This window comes from Centrocercus urophasianus, unplaced genomic scaffold, assembly GCF_019232065.1.
Source record: "Centrocercus urophasianus isolate 14NV4802_14NV808 unplaced genomic scaffold, USGS_Curo_1.0 seq_19, whole genome shotgun sequence".
Lineage (NCBI taxonomy): Eukaryota > Metazoa > Chordata > Aves > Galliformes > Phasianidae > Centrocercus > Centrocercus urophasianus.
Window position 1 is genome coordinate 23,048,674 of NW_024884744.1, and position 23,034 is coordinate 23,071,707.

Sequence of the window (23,034 nt, forward strand, 5' to 3'; positions counted from 1 at the left end):
ACAGAGGATCTTTATCAATGCTTACAAACATCTGAAGCACAGGAGTCAAGCAAATGGAGTCAGGCTCTTTTCAACCATGCCCAGCAACAGAACAAGAGGCAACAGGCACAAACTGGAATACAGGAAGTTCCAAGCAAACATGAGGAAAATCTTCTTTACTGTCAAGAGTAACAGAGACCTGGAGCAAGCTACCCAGAGAGATGGTGGACTCTCCTCCTCTGGAGATATTCAAGGCTGTCTGGATGCTTTCCTATGGAACCTACTTTAGGAAACATGCTTTAGCAGGTGGGGTTGGCTTAGATGACCTCCAGAGGTCACTTCCAGCCCCTATGATCCTTGATTCTTTGATCTCTGCCTCCTTCCAGCATCCTCAAATAGCAGGGATTTTTGCACAATGGCAATTATTCAGTTGTCTGAGTCCTCCTGGAGACATGTGCTTTCCATGTTTCTTTGGTACTGGTTATTGTATTGCTTTTCCCTGCACTTTGTACTATATCATTTTTGCTTCAAAGACACTATCTCCACAGTTATCTTCCTACTAATTTTCAGAAGAATGCCCTCCCAGATCTGAATTTTAGTTAGATTTTTGAAACATAGAGTAACAGCTTAATTTTAAATAATTAATCTGAACTTGTGCTCAGATAAGAAAAGCTTTTGACCTGGAAATAATAGTTGGAATGCTTTCAAAAAGCAGCCCATAACTTACAATAGCAATTTATCATTAGCTTTCACAAACGGCGTTTTTACTCGCACCTCTGTGGCTGTCTATATTTTGACTTGCAAGAATGGAGGACGTTCTCTTCAGCCTTTTGCTCCCACAGCACTGATCCCTGCAGGAAGCAAGTTTTCAACAAGAATAGCAAGATTCAGGACTTGCTACTACTAATTATTCTGCACAAAAAGATTTGAAACTTGCATAATTTCACAAACATTCCCCACAGCTCACTTTAAAGCAACACAAGGCAAAAGAACAAAAAATTGTTTAAAATTAGCCTACCAATTGTAGTCTAAATAATTTACAGGGAGCAAGAAAACAGAAAACTGCTTTTAAAACAAAAAACACAAAATTCACTGGCAAGCATTCAGTTCAGGATGTATCACTTGACATGCCTGCTTTTCCTCGGCTTTCCAAACATAGGGATTTAACATCTCAAGAGGTTGAGGGTGTAAGGCAATGACTGACATTCTCTCCATCCCTGCCATCCATACTTTCCATCTATTTCCTTGCTTAGCATCAGAATTACTACACCATCTATCAGCATCCATGGTCAACTGGAGAGGGGCCGCAAAGGATTGGAAGCTTCCCAGCATGACTCCCATTGGCAAGAAGGGTTGTAAAGAGGATCCAGCTATCTACAGGCCTGTCGGCCTGACCTCAGTAATGGAAGCACAGGGAAGGTAATGGAAGAGATCACCTCAAGTGCAATCACATGGTATGTGTAGGACAACTGAGGGATCAACCCAACCAGCACAGGTTTGTGAAGGGCTGGTCCTGCTTGGCCAACTTCATCTACTTGTATGATCGAGTGACCCACCTGGTAGATGAGGGAAAATATTTTGACTTGTCTTCCTAGACTTCAGCAAAGCCTTTGACACTGTCTCCCACAGCATTCTCCAGGGGAAACTGGCATCTCATGGCCTGGACAGGAAACTCTTTGCTAGAAAAAGAATTGGCTAGAGGGCCAGACACAGAGTGATGGTAAATGGAATTACACTCAGCTGGTGACTAGTCATGAGCGGTTCCCCAGGCGTCAGCACTGGGTCTTGTCCTGTTCAATACCTTTATTGATGATTTGAATGGGGGGATTGAGTGCACTCTCAGTTAAATTTGCAAATGACACCAAGCTGGGAGGAAGTGTCCATCTCCCTGGGGGTAGAAAGGCCCTTCAGAGAGCTTTGGACAGGCTGGATCACTGTGGGGAGGCCAAGGTGATGAAGTTCAACAAAACCAAGTGCCGGGTCCTGCATTTTGCCCACTCCAAAGCAATGCTACAAATGTAGGGCAGGGTTACTGGAAGACTTAGCAGAAGAAACTGGCCTAGGCATGCTGGTCTATGCACAGCTGAACATGAGCCAGCAGTATGTTCAGTGGTCAAGAAGGCCAACGGCATCCTGGCTTACATCAGAAATAGCGTAGACAGCTGGAGCAAGGAAGTGATCCTCTCTCTGTACTCAGCTTTGGTGAGGCCACATGTTGAGCACTGTGTTCAGTTTGGGCCTCTCACTACACTGAAGGACATCAAGGCCCTGGAGTGTCTCCAAAGGGATTCGGAGCATAGGTCTTATGGGCAGCAGCTGAGGGAACAGTGATTGTTCAGTCTGGAGAAGAGGAGGCTCAGGGTAGACCTCATTGCTCGTTGTAACTCTCTGTGAGGAGGCTGCAATGAGGTGGGGGTCAGCCTCTTCTCCCATACAAGTAGCTACAGGATGAGAGGAGATGACCTCAAGTTGTGCCAGGGAAGATTGAGGTTGGATATTAGGACAAAAAAGTCCTCAGAAAGAGTGGTCAAGTGCTGGAATGGGCGGCCTAGGGAGGTGGTGGAATCACTGTTCCTGGAGGTGTTCAAGAAACATTTAGATGTTGTACTGAGGGACGTGTTTAGTGGGGAAATGTGGGTGTTATGTGGATGGTTGTATTGGATGATCTTGGGGGTCTTTTCCAACCATGGTGATTCTATGAGTCTGTGATTCTATGAACTATAAAAAATTACCTAAAATTTTTACACCCCAATTTTGTAATAAACTATATATATTCTTGTGCAACAGTATATTCAATATGTTTAGAAAGTTTCCATGTTTACTTTGGAATATGAAACACAGTGTAACAATTTTTTTAGGATATTCCTAGTGCAAGATTTGGAATGTGATTCACACCACAGCAAAATGTTTTTTTGTTGTTGTTGTTGTAAGAATGCAAAGTGCAAGCTCCCCAGAAAATGAGATGGGTATTTAAAAATGAGTTAGACACTATAACTTGGAAGTTGAAGAAACTTTCATGCACTCACAAAACATGGCCATAAAAAGGAACAAAGTTATATTTTGCTATGCAAATCTCAGCATTTTTTTTTTTCTTCAAAGAGCATTAGTTCCCTAAGTGACTCACAATCAGTTTAGCTGATCTCGGTAGAAAATGCATATCTTATTTAAAAGAATGAAAAGTTACTTTCACTCACAATATGAAAGTCTCCACAAACTTTAAGTAACAAAAACTCATTTAAAGGGGTAGTTCTCTCAGAGGTATAATCTTACTATTTTCAAGAGAGGCCTATTAAAAGAGTTTATTTGTGAAAGGATAATCTTCTGCAGTTTGAACTTTCTCACCAAACTCTCCTCTAATTGCTATGCGGTGTAGGAGCTAAGACTGCTTGTAATGCTAGACATGTCTATTGAATCAGAATTAACCTTTTATTCCAGATATTTGCTTTGTAACTTTTTGCCATCACTAGACACTCCCAAGGAAATATACTTCTGTACTTTCGAAGCATAGGTGACTTTTAGGTAATTCACTATCCAGTTGATTCAAAATATGAAAGACTCATCATTTTGTGTAAAGCCATTCAGAAAAATGCAGCTTTACTTTGTCACTTCTACTATGTGAACCATACTGTGATGAAAAAATAGAAGGAACATCATAGTGTAGCACAAAATTAAAGAGTCCAAAATTAGAGACCAGAAGACTTACTTCTATTAAATATAAATGGCAAGAGAATAGCATGACTGTGACAGCAAATCCATTTCAGGAGAAAAAAAGAGCATAACAACCATCAACACTAGTGGTTTATGAAAACACACTGCAAAGAAAGACTGATTACTGTGATACTCATTCCACTTTATTTATCATGGAGCAGTATGCTTTACTTACACCACAAAGAGATCAGGGTTTGTTCACTTTGCATATATAAAACCACGAAGCACACATACAAGTACTCTGCAATGCAAAATACAGATAACCCATGATGTCTGTAGGAAAGAAAAGCAAGTAAGCACGTCAAATTAGAACATCACATTTAAGCAGGTGTTGCTGGCATATCATAAATGCACCTTTGCCACGAACTTAAAAACAAAAAAAAAATTAGAACTTGATGTAAAAATTAATCCCAAAATGCCCATTGGTTTCTCCCTTCAGTGCTCTGAATTTTATTTTCAGTCTATTTAAAAAAAAGATTTGTTAAGATCATGTGCTGTTGGAGCAGCACTAGGGAATGTGGGAAAGCAAAAAACAGTCTTTGTGTTAGCCAAGCCACAAAGCATCTACAGAGCTGAACTCATCATGGAAATGTCAGGATGCTGACAGCTGACTGACACACTGGCCACTACTAGCGCATTCCCCTGCGATTGGATACAACATGGCTGTTTCTGGACAGAACAGCTCACATACAGCACAGTTATGTGCAACCTCAAGGAAAAAGAAGACATCTGAGAAGTCACTAGATTGACAAAATTCCTTGTTTGCTGCAAGGGAAAACTTCTACACCTTTGTCTTCCTGTCTCTTCCCCAAGGGAGACAGCAGTGCTCCCCAGCCACAGCAAGGCACAAGCTGGCTGGCTGGCTGAGGCTTCTGGTTGGAGTCCCTGCAAACGCCTTCTCAAAGGAAACGGAGACCAAACACTGAACCAATTTGGGAGCTTCTGGCCACCTTCACCCCCAGTCTGCTCTTGTGCTGCTTCCACACTGACACTGTGGGAAAAGAAAGGCTGGGAAGAATGAAGGAAGCTTCCATCCTCACATTGTGCAGCACAGACATCCCAAAGGTGTGAAGAGCCATTTTCCTGTAGGCACAGGGCTGGAACATCAGCTGGGGATGGGGGAAACCTGCATCCAACCTGTTTTTTTTTGTTTTTTTTTTTTTCATCCTGGACTTTTCTGGGGGTAGGGAAGAAAAATGACATAGTGATGGAGTTGGAGACATATAAGACCGCTGTTAAAATTCTTAAAAACTGTTTCAGGTGCCCGAGTGGATTTGCCCTGCTTCTGTGGCAGCTCCATGTGTTGGGTTTTTTGCTGATAAGGGCTGAGCTCCTCTCCTTGGAGACAAGCCCAGGACTTCAGCCTGTCCCCCACCCCAGCTCCTCCTCCCCCACAACGGTCATTACCATCTTGGTGACCTTTAGGCAGTATAAATGAGAGGGACGTTTTTGTATAGAAGTCTCATTATAATTAATGGAGTAAGAGATTCTGTAAAAATCAAAGCCATTCTTCATATTTCATATTTTCAGCTCTTCAGCTGCTGCTTTTACCCTTCCACTCCAGTTCCAAAATCCCTGCAGGAAGACAGCAAGGAGGCACTGGGGGGAAGCAGAGGAGCAGACTCGCCCCATCGCTTTTGCTGAGGTTGTTCTGTATAATGACCCAGCTATTTGGCTGTCAGCATCCTCCAGAAGAGCCCAAGGATGCTGGATATTCATTTGCAACCAGCTTCCCCAAAAGGTTTGCCCTGCCAAGCCCCAGGCAATGCCCACTGCTCCCAGCATGTGCAGAGACAAGAAGGCTACAAGCAGGGCAAATTTATATACAAAACAACACAGGAGAGGGGCTGTAAATACCTCCATATTTACATACCTATAATTGCAATCCAGGCTGCATGATAAGGAATTGGCACACTTGATGAAAAGTTTAAGCAAAACAGAGAGAAAATGAAAAAAGTGTCTGCAAGTGGCAGCACAGACAAGAGAGTGGCAGCCTTGAGGATTTCCAGCAGCAAAAAGGCTTTCAATTACAGCTACATGCTGCCAATTGATAATGCCTTCATTTCCCCTGCCATGCTTCTGGCAGGCTGCAGCCAGACCCTCAGTCCATTGTTGTCTGCTCTACACCGCAGACGTATTCATCCATTTTCCCAAAGCCTTGTAGGGATGGTGATCCACAGTTGTTTTGTTGCTAATTTACAGAGCGGTTTGCTTTCCAGATGCCACCTCCTCATCAAGTTCAGGTAGAAGGACTTCCTGGTGGCAGGTTTCCCTTTGCATCACCCAGCCCAGAGGGAACCCAACTTTTGAAATCCCAAACTGAGATATTAAACAATTCCATCAGCTCAGCTCAGCCCTCCTGGGCTGTCTCAGGAACCACATTACTCTGCTTTTACATATGTGGGCACCACATGGGTTCCAGGAACTGTCTGGCATGATGGATGTGCTTCCCTGGTTCTGTTAAACAGTGTTACTGAGGCACTGCTTGCAGTCTGGTAACCGTTTGTAACCAACATTTGACACGGTGAAAAATTGTCCCTTGAGCAGCAGCATAATGCAGATGCTGACACATGATAAATATCCCCAGGTGACAAGCAATGGAGTCACTCACTTGCACTGTGGAGGAAAGGAGTCACAAAGGCTCTGCTGGACCACTATAGAGCATCCAGCACTAGTAGTTGAGAGGTGATGATTTAAAGTTCATTTCCGCAGGGGAAAACTGCTCATACCTATTTTCTCTCCCTTAAGCATGCAACACTGCCAAGGTTTACAGTATCCTTGGGAAATATTCTATTAATTGCCCTAGTGTTCGGTCCAAAACCTGTGTCTGCTGCTGTGCAGCAATGCTCCAGATGTGGGATGAGGAGGTGGCAGTGGTGGATGCAGCCCAGGATGAGGATGCAGTCAGCAGCGTCAGTCCTATCGCAACAGAGCCAGGAGCTGTAAAAAACCTATGCTCCCTTTGCACCTATTATGCACCCACATGGCCTCCTTGTTCTTTTTTCTACACTTCATTCTCCTTTCTGCTTATAAATCATGCATGGCTTCATAGGAAATTTGAATTGATCAAGCAGCACTGAAAGTGAGGTTCTCCCATTCAATTTGTGAAAAAGCAGACTTTAGGTAGATGAAAAAAGTAGCTGAAAGTAACACTAAGTACAAATAATACGGTTAGTTTATGCTTTCAATGTATGTACATCTGTGTATTTCTAAAACTTAAAACTCTTTAAGACAAAAGAAAAACAAGCAAGTATTTCATGAATTGCTTCAGAATGATAATCCTTAGTAAAAATACTTGCCAAGTCACTCCAATTTAAAATAAATAAATAAAAAAACTACTTTTCTATTGAAATGTGTTGGGGAGAAATGACCTAAAATGATCTTAACCCTTCATATTCAAAGCCTGTTAGGCTTTCAAAACCAGAGGAAGGAACTCTGGTCAGACTGGGAATTGTACCGGAAAGCCACCCCTACAACAACTTCCCTCCTCTCCCAGCTGCTCACAGTGACTCAAGGGAACAAAACAAAAAGCTCAACAGGGGACACCATGGCAATGGCCACAACAAGGCAAGCTGCTAGAGCAGGTATAGGAGAGAGGAATTGGGCTCCATCCCACACAGCCTGCAAGGCTGCACAGCTTTGAAGAGTATGAAGTTCTAGTAAATTTTATAACCCTTCTTCCTCTTCTGCTATTCAAGCAAGCATACTTCCTTAGAAAGCTTGTTCTCAGAAACTAGTTTAAGTAATGCAGGAATAACACACAGCAGTCCTAAGAGTTCCCACCAGACAATTGTGTTGCTGAGAAGAAATAGCCGTGTGGCCCTTGGCAGCAAACCAGTAGAGCACTGACCTCTTGTTCTCTCCCTAACCTTTCATAAAACATTCTTCAAACAAACACTGCACACATAGGGAAAACTGCAACTGCTCAGAACTTATAATGACAAGCTAATATTTATAGCCTTAGTGCACAAAGTCAGCCACACAAAAGTAATTTTTTGACTGGTTGGCTCTTTTTGTCGCTCTGGAGAGGATGATGATTCAGGCTGTGATTATAGAGGATTTTGACATCAATATTCCTTCATGTCTCACTAAATATTTATCCTCTAAAGACTGCCTTTCTACAGAACTCTGTATTTGCTGTCATTTGAAAATGTCTGGAAACAGATCAAGATGCAATTCCAAGAGTTGCACAGATTCTCAATTCACTCCTTTTCATGGAGGACAGAAAGGACAAACTCATCAAAGTTGCTCAAATATAAGATGCCCTGTTGCTTGTCCATAGCACAGGCATCACTGAGCCATATCATTGATCCTGTTGAACATGGCCTTTAAGCCACTAAACATCAAACAAACTATTAAAAGTGAAGACTTCAACAAACTTGCAATGGCAATATAAAATCACATGGACTGTAAACCACAGCAGTTCCAAAGCTGACATGTCCATGAAAACAGACGTGGTCCCCCAGGCCAAACACAGCCTGTTCCACACCAAACAAGTTCAGTACTGCCTCATATGTGACCAGATGTATGGCCATCACACATCAAGGAGGAATTTCATCATTATGCTGAGGCCTGAGAGGAAAATCCAAGCATCACCTTTCAGCTGCAAAGTTCAAGGTGAATTTTCCTGCTGCATGAAAGCATAACAAGAAACAACTTGTCAACCAGAAATCAACCAGTTGCTGCTTTGGTTTCTACTTCAATCCTGCAGCTGATGTTGGTAGTCGCTTATTGACAAAGCTCTTGAAAAGATGGCCTACAGCATTCCCAGTGCACCTTCAACATGATCAACAGCTGTACTCCTCAGTGAACCTGGTGCAGTAAGGGCTGCCCTACAACCAGGCATATAGGGGCTTCAAATAATTTTACCATAATTATTTTTCTAGCTATTTTCTATGTCTTCTGTCTCAATTTCTTACATACCTTTCTCATTGCTTTGCCTCTGTACTCCTCTAAATCTCTTCCTGTTTTTTTTTATTCATTCTCTTTTCCTTTAACTAAATAAACTTCTCCCCCAGGCACTTGTCCCACTCCAACTGTGATTAAGTTCGTGCTTTATAAAAATGCAGTCAGATCCAAGTGATATTTTGCACTTAAGTGAGACCTGTTGCATCCACAAAAGGAAACAACAGCACATTTTTAAAAATCATGATATTAAAATGATATAGCAAATGATAAAAATGAGAACTAATGGCATACTCCATATAGTGGAGTAATATCAGCAATTCAAATCCAACCATCTTATTAATGAAGCCTTTAGCGGAAAGGCTAAACCATAAGGGTTACTTCATGCATGGGTACCTTCTTGTAAAGGACAGATGGGCAAACCACAAGTGTGCACATCTTTGACTGCTGCTGAGTATTCAGCAGGGGCACACTGATGGATGGCAACATCCCAGTTCCTTCTTCATTAACCAAATGCTCCTCTGACTGGCTTGCCATACATGCCATTTTCCCATTGCCTCCTGCCAGACAAGGTAGTAAGACTTTCCAAGCCCAGGCTCAAGGGCCTCATGCTCATCTTTCCAGCAGCAGCCCTGAGTCTCCTCTTCTCACATCTCTGCAGACTGCCCAGGGCTCCCAGGAAGCCCATTCAGACCTATGGTGCACACAGTTTCATGCACTGTGCTGCAGTACCCTAAGTAACAACAGAAATCCCAACACCAAACACCCACGTGTTACACGCGAGGCAAGCATTACAGAACATCATGCTTCTGACCACATGCAACTTCAGCTGGCTTCTGGGTGGGGTGCTGCTGTATGACCGCTGTAGCCTAACCTGAGGCGTGCAATGCAACATTCTGCACTGCTTGCAACATGCCTACATGTTCGTATCTTTATGACTCTGCACACTTTCCCTTGGGAATAAACCAGAGATGTGAATATTCATATTTGCACGATAGATACATTTTTAAAAATACAATATAGTCTTTGCTCCTTCCTATCCACCCTCCACATCAGTATCTGCAGTAGTAAGTGCTTTCCAGGGAACTATATGGCAGCTGGACGCTCCTAGGATATGAGGATTCATGTTTACATGACTAACAAATGCATGAACTTTAAGACTGCAATGTGAGAAAACCTATATTTAATAGGAGAATGCAAACTATGTGGTCTCCCAGAAAAGGTATACAGTGGATGGTGTAAATTTGGATAGAAGAGACTTATAAAAGAAACAGAATGGAGCCAGCACTCCCTGCTACAATCAGAAAGAACACGGGCACTTAGCGTCGTAAAAGAGGAGCTTTGGCAGCAGTCCTAGAGACTGAGTAACTCAGATGAAACACGCACAATTGTAACATGCTCAGATCCTGATTGAAAACCCAATCTTTTATGGTCTTCAGTTAGCGATGTAGACAGACTGGCACCTGAGGGAGCTTGAATTCATGGGCAGCAAAAAGTATGCATCTTCCTTGCACACATCATATTTTGTTCTGAACAGAGTCCTCTGAAGAAGGACTGCTTAAGGCTCTTACCCTGTTTGCTTCAATAGCTGAGGGGAGCGATTGGCTGCTATTTATGAGGGGGGCAGCTTTAAAGAGTCCACGTTGCTCTCCCTAGGATTGAAGTACCTAAATAAAAATGCAGGCTCTCTTCTCTAGATGCATGTACAGTCAGTGCAATAATGAGGATTACATCACGCAGTAGACAGCGTCAACTTCTCTGGATCACACAGACATCAGAAGACTAGAGAAAAATTCTGTGAAGCAATTTATTTTTTAAAGATGGACAAAAAGGATAACACTTATAAAAAATAAAACTTCTTTACTATTAACAAAAAGCTCAGAGAGCCACAGTAAATATATATAAATATTTATATAAATGAATAAAACCACCACCTCACTCACCTCACTTTATTACAGATGTATATCATTGAGTCACCAAGAGTTTGCCCTTTCCAAACAATGTCCTGGGTTTCTTCACATGACAATTTCAGTGCCACCAGGCAGCCCCATGTACTGATGTTTCTGGCTGCCTAACGCCCTTCTAGTACAGCTGGTGTTTTTACTCTAAGATCAAAATGCTAGCAATGCAATGATTATTTTATATCAATTATCACTAGAACCAGGGAAGTTCCAACTGAACGTGAGAAAGGAATTCTTAATGGTGAGGGTGTCAGAGCCCTGGCACAGGCTGCCCACAGTGGTGGTGGAGGCTCCTCTGGACATATTCAAACCTGCCTGGATGCCTTCCTGTGCAGCCTGTTATAAGGAAACTGCTTTAGCAGCTAGGCTGGGGGAGCTCCAGAGGTCCTGCAATTCTGTGATTATGACCTAAGTCATTTTGGGAAAAAGACACTAACGGAAGGAAGATATGAATAGTTTGTACCCAGCTGAATGAAATATTTTTCCCAGTGTATGACACTGAAAGCTCTTCACAAGAGGCACCATGGCTGCTAAGCTAACCATTCTGCTCGTTATTCCCATCTCCTTAACCACCTACTGTCAGCAGAGTGAAGCCTTGCACTCACCAAACTAAACTGCTGAACTGCTTTTAGCCAAGTTCTTGGTTCTCAAAGTCCCTGTAATGAAGCTGTAACACTTTCCATCTTCCCTTTGCATTCCAAAACCCAAAATTTTTCAGGTTTCCTCCAAAGTTATTCCCACAGTGTCTCCCAAACTATTTAAAAATACTTTGAGTTGAAGATTGTTTCTCCAAGACCAATCTATAGTACATTATGAAGTAAGCAGCAAGCATTTGCAAGGTAAGGACACACTAAGTTCTTTTAAACACTGAATCCGCAATCTAAGCTATTCAGGAGAAAAAAAGAATTGACTTCAAGTAATAAGAGATGGGAGAATTAGCATGCATCCTTGGAGATCTAAGACGACAAAGTAAGTCCACAAGCTGTTTGTAAAAGAAAGACTATGTTTGTGCAACATTTCAATTGCAAAACAATGAGCAGGGATAAGAAGCTCAATCCAGTTCACAACAGGTAGACTAACACTCAAAAGACTTGATAAAAATAGGACTAGACATTATTCTTTAAAAAAATTGCTTTTTAACAATCAGCGCCATGAAAGCTTCCTTGTATTTCAGTGTTTTGGTGGGTTTTTTTAATTCACAGAAAGATGCTGTTATTATATACTTTTTCCCTCCAAAAGGGAAATTGTGCTAAGTACAAAATTAGTGAAAAGCTGACGTACCAGATCGTAAAACATGCAACAATCTAGGAACATTTGCTGTTCAAACTGACACGTCATCCATTGGCAACTAAATAGTTAAAGAAAAAAGGAAAAAAAGCCTTAAAAGACTCACGAGAATTAGCTGTTGCTAAAACAATTTTGTGGTCCTTTCCACTTCACTGGAGGTAGTTTGTATGGCTGACTGGAAGCTATTCAATGCTGTCAAACATCTAACACTCCCACAGCTAGATGCCTTACAATGAATAACAAGCAGTCGAGCTTGAGCTAGAGCTGCAGTTTTATCAAGGTCTAGACCCCAACCCAGCAACACACCAACTTCATTGATGCCTTATTAATTTCTAAGACCAAAAACTAACCACAACAAACAGAAAGTGCCAAGATTCCAAAGCACCACAACTACATTTAATGCAATGCAATATAGAATTTCAGGCCCACAAGAAAATCTGTGCATCTGATTTTTTGTTTGTAGTTTGCATTGATTCTGTAAAAGAAAATAACATTCCACTTGAGTAGATGATTTACACAATCTTTGGAAGCTTACAACAGAAGCACAGAATAGAAGGAAGAAAAGTAGAAACAGTGAATAGAGTGTACACAACTGTTGCTGAAACATTAAGCACATCAGCTGTCATCCTGAGTACCGTTATTTCCGTATTATCCCAACAGCTGATTTTGCTTCAAACAAAACCTTGGACTCACACCATGTTTACATCCTTCATCTTTCAACTGTAATAATGGTGAAGTGCTGACACCAACATTATATTCCAGCAAGACACAGAGTGCTCAGTGAAATTACGACTGTTACCTTGACAGGTTTATGATTATGGCTTCAGTAGTACTTGAATTCTGTAGCTCATATCCTGCCAGAAGACAGACCTTGGTACCCACATCTCTTCATACAGCTGCAGGGTAATGCCATACAGGATGGACACACACTGTGACGTTGGGCACACTTTTCCATGCTTGCTGCTTTGGGACTGAAAATGAGCATCTTTCTGTCCATTCATTTTACATAGGTCATGAGTTTGTTTTTTTTTTTTTAATTACAATTACGCTTGGCTCTGTCATTCACAGAAATGAATCCTCCTGGAACCAAAAGGAGCTGAAAAGTATCAGAACCTCAGTTTGGTGAACAAAATGTAACAAAGCAGCTGTTTTGAGAAAAATTGCTTATATCATGAAGATACAAATCCCTTAGTAAGAAGAACTAAATCTGAAATCTGAAATAGGAAACCCAATAAGGTAATTCTTAGTAAAAAATAGCTGCTAAATGAACTAGTATTTCAGAACTGAGTTGATTATCTACACTCTAAAACAGATGCAGCTTCACTTAGATGAAGGAGAAAAGCATGTATGTGTGTACATTAATGTGCTCACATGATAGCATACACCTGTGCTATTGAATACAGTGTTTAGCATCACACAGAGGCAAGCTCACCACTCCTGCAATGACCAAGGATCCTTGCTTCATCAATTATGCAATTTTAAGAATATATTTACATCCAGTATCAGTGGTGTATTTTTGTTAACAAAACGAAACAGCAAAGAAGAAATAAAATGTACTTTTCAGAAATTTATTGGATGTTACTTTTTTTTAAATCTTGTCCTCTAAAAAAAGATATGCAAAAGGCAATACGAGTTTTTCTACTTGGTCCAACCGTTGACCCATCCCCACCATGCTCACTAAACCACGTCCCTAAGTGCCACATGACTTTTCGCTCTAAAAGCTGGCTACTCTTTCTTGGCTTTATGTTTAATCTTACTGCAGATCTCACTAATAGTGTAGTTAAGCACTGTTAGTTCTTTTTTCTGTTTCTCCTCAGATTGTGTTTTCTATTCTTAATGACATCAGACCATCAAAATTACTTTCCCTAAGCCTTCCACGCATTGCTGAATTTCTAACAGAAAAGTTGTGGCAACCTTTACATTTTATTTTCCAAATTTCTTCCCCACTCAGAAAATTCTGGTCCAAGCTCAGTGCAACCATGTAGGCATTTCAGGATATACTGCAAATGTTATTTCACAGGCAGATGCCTCTTTCCTCCCTTAAACTGAAACTAAGAAGTACCTATACACCTCGTTTGTTCGGAATTAAAGGTACACATCTTTTCAACTTCCAGTTAGCTAAGAAAATATGCTGACTTGCACCATATGTTAAGGATACTGAAAGTCTACTCAAAGTTTCTGGAAAAAGGAAGTATTATTGGAAACAAACAAACAACAACAAAAAAAAAAACTACTGATTTTTAGTTCCATTTTTATCACTGTCTTGTTTAATACTAAAAATCAAAACACTAGCAATGATGTAATATAAATACAGAGAGGAATCAATTTAAAAATGGCTTCAAGGAGGAAAGCATAGACAACAGAAATGCAGACAGAAGAGTTATGTGGATATTCCTCTTGATTACAAACTTCCTGCTTAGCGGAAGCAGTAAAATTTTTAAAACCACTGATGGGAGATTAACAAACCAGCTGAGACCAACTGTCAAACTATATTTTCTGTGCGTTTTTTTTAAATGACTCTGGATACGAGCTGCTACTCTTTCTACAGTTCCTTTCCAACTCCTAATTATATCTCCAACCACAAATCACAAATGACTGTAAAAGAAGCAGTTGAGCACCACCATCACCATCAAGGTGGTAAAAAAACATAAAACAAGCTTCCCAAGATGGAATGTTTCTTTTTAAAGATCCAGAATAAATAAAAAATAATAAGGACAGACAGACTGAACTTTGTCCAGTTTGTCACTGCTGCCAGGAGGGTGCCATGAGTTGGCCTCCAACACGCACTCGAGAATTTTTTTGGGGACTCCCATCGTGATTCCTCTGTAGGTGGAGAATGGCTGTTTGATATTCAATAGAGAGACACTGTAATTTTGTGTACTCTCATCAGTGGTGGCAAACATTTACTCTGGAAGTTCAAGGAAAGTAAGGCAATAGGTGGTACTCTAAATTATAATAGAATTTTGAAATTACTGTTACTTTGTAGGAGGACAGGGAACTTTGTGGAATCTTTCCACAGTGGTATCTGCATAGTCCTTCCTACTGCCATCACTTAATAGCTCAGGACCTGGCTAACTAGGACAAAGCATTTAATGTGAAGGTATGTCATTATATTGATGATTTAATGCTAACCTCCACATTTCTATCTACAATAAACAACACAGTAGGCTCTTTGTCTTCTATTTACAGGAGAAAGTATGGGCCATCAATCTTTAAAAGGTACGGGGACCTAGATTATCTGTCAAATTGTTGGGTGTTGCCTAGTTGCGTAAGACAAAAGTCCTACCTAATGCAGTTACTAACAAACTAAAAGCATTCCCTGTGCCAAAGGCAGTAACTTTGCTACCAGAGTTTTAAGTATATTGGAATACTGGTGGTTGTTCATACTATGTTTAACACAGATGTTAAGAATTTTCTATCGTCTGGTAACAAAAGGCCAGATGTGGGACTGGGACCAACAACAGGATGCCTTCCAGTAGGCAAGGCTAGCAGTAAAACAGCTACAGGTATAAAGCATTTTTGACCCCACTCTCCCCACCAAGTTAGACGTGCATGTGACTCAAGTGGGATCTGGGTGCCAATTGGAGCAACTCTGATAGGGCTTTGATTCCAGATGTGGCATGGAGCAGAAGAACAATTTAGTGTGATAGAGAGACAATTACTAGCCACATATTCTGCAGTACAAGCAATGGAACCAATAACACAGACAGCTGAACTTATAGTAAAAACACGATGTATCTAGAATTGGGTGAGAGATCTGATGCATATTCCTAAGACCCAGATAGCCTAATCTCATAGAATCATAAGGTTGGAAACGACCTGTAAAATCATCTGGTCCAACTGTCCTCCCATCACCACTGCTCCCACAAGCACTAAACCAGATCTCACAGCTCCTTATCCAGACCCCACTTGAACACTGCCAGGGACGGCAACTCCACCACCTCCTTGGGCAGCCATTCCATGCCTGACCACCCTCTGAGAGAAAAAGTTCTTCCTCATGTCTAAGAACACCATGCTCCAGACAAAGCCGGAACTGGGATATGTTCAGTATCACTGGAGGTGCAAATTTTTAGTTAGCACAACCAGACAGACTCTAACCATTTTTCATCCAACAGAAATCATCTGTACTTCATATGTTATTCAGTTCCTATTACCTGCCTGCATGTATGGCCTCAACCTGCTAGGTGCCTCAAGAGCAGCAGGAATGCCCCCTTTCTGGGACTCGATTCAAGGAAGCACAAGCACCAACAGTATTTGTTACAGATAACTACTTGTGATAGACAAGCAGCAAAACGGGAGTCCACCTAGTGAACAAGAGCATCCCTCACATACAGTGCTTTAATCAAAGACACTTCCAGTATGCTCCTGATCAACAGGGACTGACCTACACTATATATATATATATTTTTTTCTGTGATTATAATTTAAGTATTTTAAAGACTACAGTATTTTATCAGGAGAGGAGAGCGAATTTTGTTTACAATGAATAAGCAAACACATACACCACCCCAGGTGCCAAAGGCCAGCATACATTTCAGAACTGTCTATCTTCCTCCCCCAAGCATTTTAATTGAGGATATTTTATTTCTACTTGGAATAAAAAATAAAAAATAAAATTAAAAAGCGGGAAAGGTGCAAAAATACAGTTTGGTGTAAAGCAATACAGTAGACTGATTGCATGAGAAAACAGCACTCACTTTTAAAACACAGAAGAGGAAAAGTATGGAGAAAGTCTCAAAAACGACAAGGAAGAGAGAACAAAGTTGGTGTCTCTATCTGGCTCCAAGAAGCAATCAGATCTCCTACCTATATGAAAGACAATTAGATTTCAGCAGACAAGCCAGAAAGTAATGATTGTGATTGCTGATGCTGCAGACCATGGCTGGCCCACATTAGGTTAAGTAAGCTGGACGCAAGCCAGTATCATTGAACAAATGGCATGGCACATTCTGGAGGAATCTGAGGAGAGGTTACTAATATCTTAAAGGTGACCTTTCACACATGCTATCCCAGCAAATGGGGCAATTCTCTTTGCTGTAATGGAAGAGATGAGCAGAGGTTAGTCTCTTGTAATTATGCACTCTTCCTATAAACAGGATTTTTTAATATATAATTTTATAATAATTGACTGAACCTCATTTGAGGGAAGTACACTGTGCGCTCTATTGGTTTCCTTCAGTCCTTTCTCTCATTTGAAAGAAAACAATGTAACTTCTTATTCTTCATTATCATCCAGGCGGGCAGCAAGCTCAAAAACAAATTCTAATTTTTAGCTGTGTTACCTACTAAAAAATGAAAAACACTTCCCAAAAGGGCAGGTGCCTCAGGAAAAATGAAAATTACTAGGAGGGCTCTGCTTTCCTGAATGAGTTTTCCATAGATTATTTATAATTGAATGAAACCAATTACAGCACTTGTAATGGAAACTAAACACATACATAAAACATTTCCATTTTTTGCAGAAGCTGAACTACGTGCACAGGAAAAGATCTCTACATTTATGTGAAGGTAAAAGAGAAGTCATCGTTTTCTGAAAAAATGAAAGTACAAAGATGAAAAAATGAAAAAATGAAGTACAAAACCTTCTTAGAGTAGTCTGAAGGGCTACTATCTTATAATTGAAAACTGGGGCCCAGATTCCAAGAAGCCATCTCATAGACAGAAATCCTGAAGCTGGAGATTGAACTCCTTTCCGATTCTCTAGAGATGGAAATGCAACTTAATTAGGCTCGATTTTCTAAATAGAGGTTATTATCCTCTGTAGCTACTCAGTAAAGTTTTAAATCAATATCAGACTAAACACTTGCTCAAATAGTGGGACACGCTCTGTCTTCAAATCACAGTCTTACCCTGCAGAAATCTAATATCTGAAAAAGCTAAAGACTGAGAATAACGAACTGTTATACAGTTCTCATTTTCAAACAGAAAACATCCTTTTATACCCTACAGAGCAGTCTCTAAACCAACACAATCTTTTTTTTTTCTTTTTTTGGGGGGGAAAGAATTAATGTAGTTTCAAACAACACCTTTGAATGCATTCTGAATGAAAGAAAGAAAATGTTTCAAAGTTACAGCAAGGGAACTGAGTAAGACTAAAGTCAAACAAAATGATGTGAATATTCTTTGATATCCATCAAAGAAAATTGTCAAAAATACTTCAGAGGTAATACTGCTTTGAAAGCAGCTAGAAGCAATATACTCATTGACTTCATCTATAATTATCTGGTATCATTTGGATTATGTATGCATTTTACTCCACAATTAAACTAAACAAGAGCATAAGAAGAGGCTTACAAATGCCATGCAGAATTACAATTTAGCATTTTGTAGCATGTTGTATATATTGCAGGAAATATCTGTCAGACCATTTTTGCCGCCAGTAGTCAGGAAGCTTCAGTTTATTCCTAATTACTACTGCGTAATCAATAATGAAGCAGTGTGATGATTCAAGAGGCATCTATCTATACTAAGATGAAACTAGTATTATTAATTTAGAATATATTTTCATTTTCCTAGACTTGCATATAACTAATCTGATAGGGAAAATGAGAGCAGATGTAAGAATGTTGTCCATTATGCGTTCCAGAATTAACACTGCTTTATGTCATACATTATGATGCTCCCAACAAGACATTAGCAGGAGCAAGATCTGTTCTACACCACATGTAGGCTCCAAGGCCAGTAGCGTAGTAGACAAGAAAGTAGACAAATCTTTTCTTAATATTTCATGTTTATCCCTGATTATCAAAATAGCAGATATGAGTGTCATGGATGTAAAGTAAAAGCAGAACCCCCAGGCGACATGAACTAACATCACTTCAAATGATACAGTTAAAATTCTATCAGATTACTAAGAATGGGGGGCATTTATTTACTTTTTTACATCATTTGCATATATACAGTCACTCTGTTTCCAACCGCTCTTCTAAATTAAAGGCAGCTGTGGCACTAGGTATCTTGGAAGGTTACAAATTACAGCCATTTTCTCCTGGCAAAAAAATGTTCTTAGCCCAGAAACATCCCTGCCATATTCTCTTCGCACAGAATCTTTCAGCTCTTTTTTCCTCTTACATAATAGATGACCCGAGTTCAGCCTAGGAATTCAAGTTTAGATCTGAGCATTTCCTTCTAATTTGTTCTCTGCAAGAATTCCTTCCCTAAGAAAGAGAGATCTACTTGCATTTCTCGTTTTAAATTAGGCTTTCTCCTCCTTAAGGCCACACTACTACATTTTGACAGCCATTGCTAAACTTCACAGAGATGTAATCAGATTCACTGTTACTCATTTCAATAATTTCTGCTGTAACTTTCAACATCTTGAGAGAATATCAATCAGTCAAGATGATGCTATTATTTACAAGAATTCTGCCATCCTAGTTATATCCTCTTTAATCTCTCACTTAAAAAAAGATGGAATTATTTCAGTATTTTGTTCTTCTGCTAATGTAAATGCTGTCAAATAAGTACCTTTCCTATTGCTTTTTCCAGCTTTCATTGGAGGAGGGTACTCACTGTAGACTTCTACTACCTTCCTGATGTCTCAGTCATCAGCACAGAAACGAAGTGACTGTTAAATTATGAAGAATTTACAATTGAATTGAATTGAAGAATTTTACGAAAAGTTTCTTCGCATTTGTTTAGAAACATGCTGTTTTAACCCTCTACGTTATTGCCTGTGGAATGCCTCCATACATTACAAATACTTACATGCCAGGGGAACATTGTTTCTAGAATTCCAGGATCAAATATTTTTAAGTATGAAAATATGCTGTTGATATCAAGTATATTATAATATACTGCAGACAAGCTAGAGCTACCTCCACCACTCCCTCACCCCTCCTTTTATTTCAGTGTGGACTCCACTAAACCCCATCCGTAATATTTTCATGGACTGTTTACAAAGATCCGGTTGAAAACCAAAAGCTGATCTACAGAAAACACAAACTTGTTCAAACATTTAATAATGAAATTTATAGATGGGGGTAGGGAGTGATCACTGAGCACTTACTGTAGCAGAAAGCTGTGGTCCATTTAACTGTGCGTGCAGGATGGCTTCATTGATGGAGTTCCAGATTCCCGTCAGTGCTATTTCCAGATCATGTGAGGCACCCATTTCATTAGTCAGATATTCCAGTGTGGAGATATACTCCCTCCATTGCATATCCAGTTCTGACACGCTGGCCAAACAGCCCCTCATCACATTCAGACAGTATCCAACACAAGGTCTGATTAGTGTCAGGCCCTGGCAATGTGGGCAGTACTGCATCCTCACTAGAGCTCTACTGCACTCCTTGGTGAGGGCAGCGTGTTCAGTAGTATTTATCACTTCAGTGCCCAGACTGAGAGCCTGGCTGAGCATCCTACTTGCCCAAAGAGATTTTGACAGCTCTGTAACCATGTTTTTAGAATAGTGTCCAAAAGGATTTATGTCTTGCCTCGTAAGCCGAAGACATTCCGTATAGTCCTCTGACAGATCAGTAATTCCTGGATTTATTAGCCGACTATACACCAAAGGAAAAAGACTGTCAAAAAAACGTAATACTGCATTTTCCACTGTAGTCTCTGCACCCAGGATGTAGAGGGAGATGTCTGTGAAAAGTTCTTTAACAGGCTCTTCTGCTTCTTTTGCTATAGGTCTGTAAGCTGCTTCAAACAGAGATCTTGTATGGTTTTCAGCCAAGCGCAGGAAGGACTCAAAGGCTTCTAAAAAAAAAAAAAAGGGGCAGGAGAGAGAGAGAGAGAGAAAGATGTTAGATGTTAACAGCAAGCAGCTTGCATCTAATTCACAGGACTAATAATATCCTGAGCAGGGACACCAAGAGCTACACAGAATCAGCAGTGTGAATACACTAATAATTAATACAGCTTTCATCAGAATATGACAAAAAAGACAAGTAAATATTACATGTGTATAATAAAGAAATGTCTTAACACACAATTTTTTTTAAAGAAAGATTATTGTATTATCACTAGTTATACCCCAACTCAAGCTCTAGTGGTCACTGCTGGATCTTCACAGACAGTGGGCACAGGGATCAGATGTATCTAGATGTTTTGTTTTTTTTTTAACTGACACTGTATTTGAGCAATACAACAAAGACACATCATCAAAACATCCTTTACATCAACCAGCATTGCTGGTTTTGAGTACTTAGAGAGAACTACAACATTTTCAATGCCTTGAATATGTCTCTATAAAACTGCATAGTAGAATACTTGGACAAGCAGAATTATGGAAGCCATGAACTGCTAATGACAGGAATACCTGGTAACGGGGGGGGGGGGGGGACACGACGACATAATTAGTACTGGCTGTATAAAAAATTATGCAAATATTCATCAATGCTCAGAAATGTTGATCCTCATTCATTACCAGTACTTCTCAACTGTAGCTATTTGAAATGATTTAATAATTTAACAGTTCATGAAAGCATTATCTTGATAACACAATGACAGCTTAACGTTTTGCTAGCTTTCATCCCAAGTATCTACTGCTATGAAATAACATTGCATCAAAAATGGAGAGAAGTGTAAAGGCAACTGTGTTGTGTGAAATGTTGTCTAGACGTACAAAAAACATGTGTGTGCACATTTGGATAGCTGACATGCAGAGTGGATACATGCTAGAATGAAGGACAAGACAAAGACAAATGTACAAAGAGCAACTTCAGACAAAGCTGCTGGACAGCAGCTCAGTGAAAGACTGAGATAACTGAATGTAAACATAAGCTGATGCTTTTCTTTCACAGTCCTGTGAGTGGATGGCTGAGGTGCACTTCTTGCAAAGAACAGATCAGGAATAAAGGGAAGATGCTGTGTGAAGAAATTCTCTCACTGTTAACATCAGCTTGGCCTGAGCTCCAGCCAAGGGTTATGCAGAACTTAACATTGAGTCTATGAACAAAGAATGAGATGAAATTTTAAGTTCAGGAAAGCAGTATTTCACTTAACTACACCATTTTTGAATGCTCTTATAAAAAAAAATAAAAAAAAATTAAGAAATGCCATAGTTAAAGCATTTGAAATTGCACAATGTAACTATTATACAATGACCAAGGTGCTAGAATTTGTAGACAGATTTGTAGACAGGAACACGCATAGAATCAATTCCCAAGATTATTTTTTGATGACACAAAAGACAGTAATCTGAACTATTCCCACTGCTTTTTTTGGAAACTGTACAACAAAACGCCTCTGACATAAATCATGCTCACACTTCTCTGAATGGCAAGTAGTTCCCGCTAAGGGAGGAAACCTATCACGTTTTGCCCCCTGAGGACTGGCCAGATAATGGGCTTTCAGTCTAATCCTACTCTGCATTCAGCTGAACATCACCATGCAATTCAGAGCAATGTAACACAAACTGATCTAGCCCAAACATCAGCTTAGCAAAGGAGCTGACACAATACTGTAAGATTAGCACACACTGGCCAAGTTTTGTAGAAGAGCCTGCTCACTGCCTTCCTCTGTTACATCTCTCTGGGCTAGTTGCTAGTGTGGAGCATTACAATCCCCTCACCACGAAGGGCAATTTAATCAGACAGATAATATAAGATATCTCATTGTACATTAGTATTTTACACACATGCACGAGCTGTTTCCTTCTTCCTGAGAATCACTTCAGCATTCTCATTGATGCTAAACCACGAATACTCTGAAAGAATATCAAGAAATGAAACACATTTCCATTTAAAAAGAAAGAAGCTCCTTCTCAGACAGAGAAACATCTTGCCAAGTTTCAGAACGAAGCAGATTTTTACAGCTGTGTTTAAAAAAAAATCCTAACTTGATTCGTGATGAAAATGCTGACACAACTAAATTGTAATGCAGTCAGCTGCATGCCCCTGTACCATTAGATTTTTTTTTGTGTTTGACGATTCACCTGAATTCACCTACTTTTATTTGTAAGGAAAATCTAACAACCATTTTTATTTATCACATTGAAAAGACAACAGAAATCTGAAGAGCATGAAAACAGTGCCCTAGGAGTTTCCTCCTTTACTTCATCCCTTGCAGATAAGCAGCCTGCCATTAGGTTATGGAAGCAGGGACTCTCTCCAATGATGCCAGTAGATTCCTACATGCCCTTGCCTTCCACCTCTATAAACTCTGCAACCATCACCCTTCTTATCTGAATAAATGAAACACATTTATGAATTTACATGTATTCTCAATTTCCTGGAAAATAGCAGCC

General features: G+C 40.1%; 1 protein-coding gene across 4 annotated transcripts in view; it reads right to left on the reverse strand.

Moving 5' to 3' along the window:
- The window catches only part of LOC122161356 (glypican-5-like), a 363,065-nt gene that overhangs the window by 255,559 nt on the left and 84,472 nt on the right, over positions 1-23,034 (reverse strand). For all 4 annotated transcript variants that reach the window (XM_042820739.1, XM_042820743.1, XM_042820740.1 and 1 more), the window contains one exon: positions 19,849-20,543. In XM_042820739.1, coding sequence (XP_042676673.1) covers positions 19,849-20,543 — 695 coding nt within the window. The remainder of the gene's footprint in view (positions 1-19,848; positions 20,544-23,034) is intronic.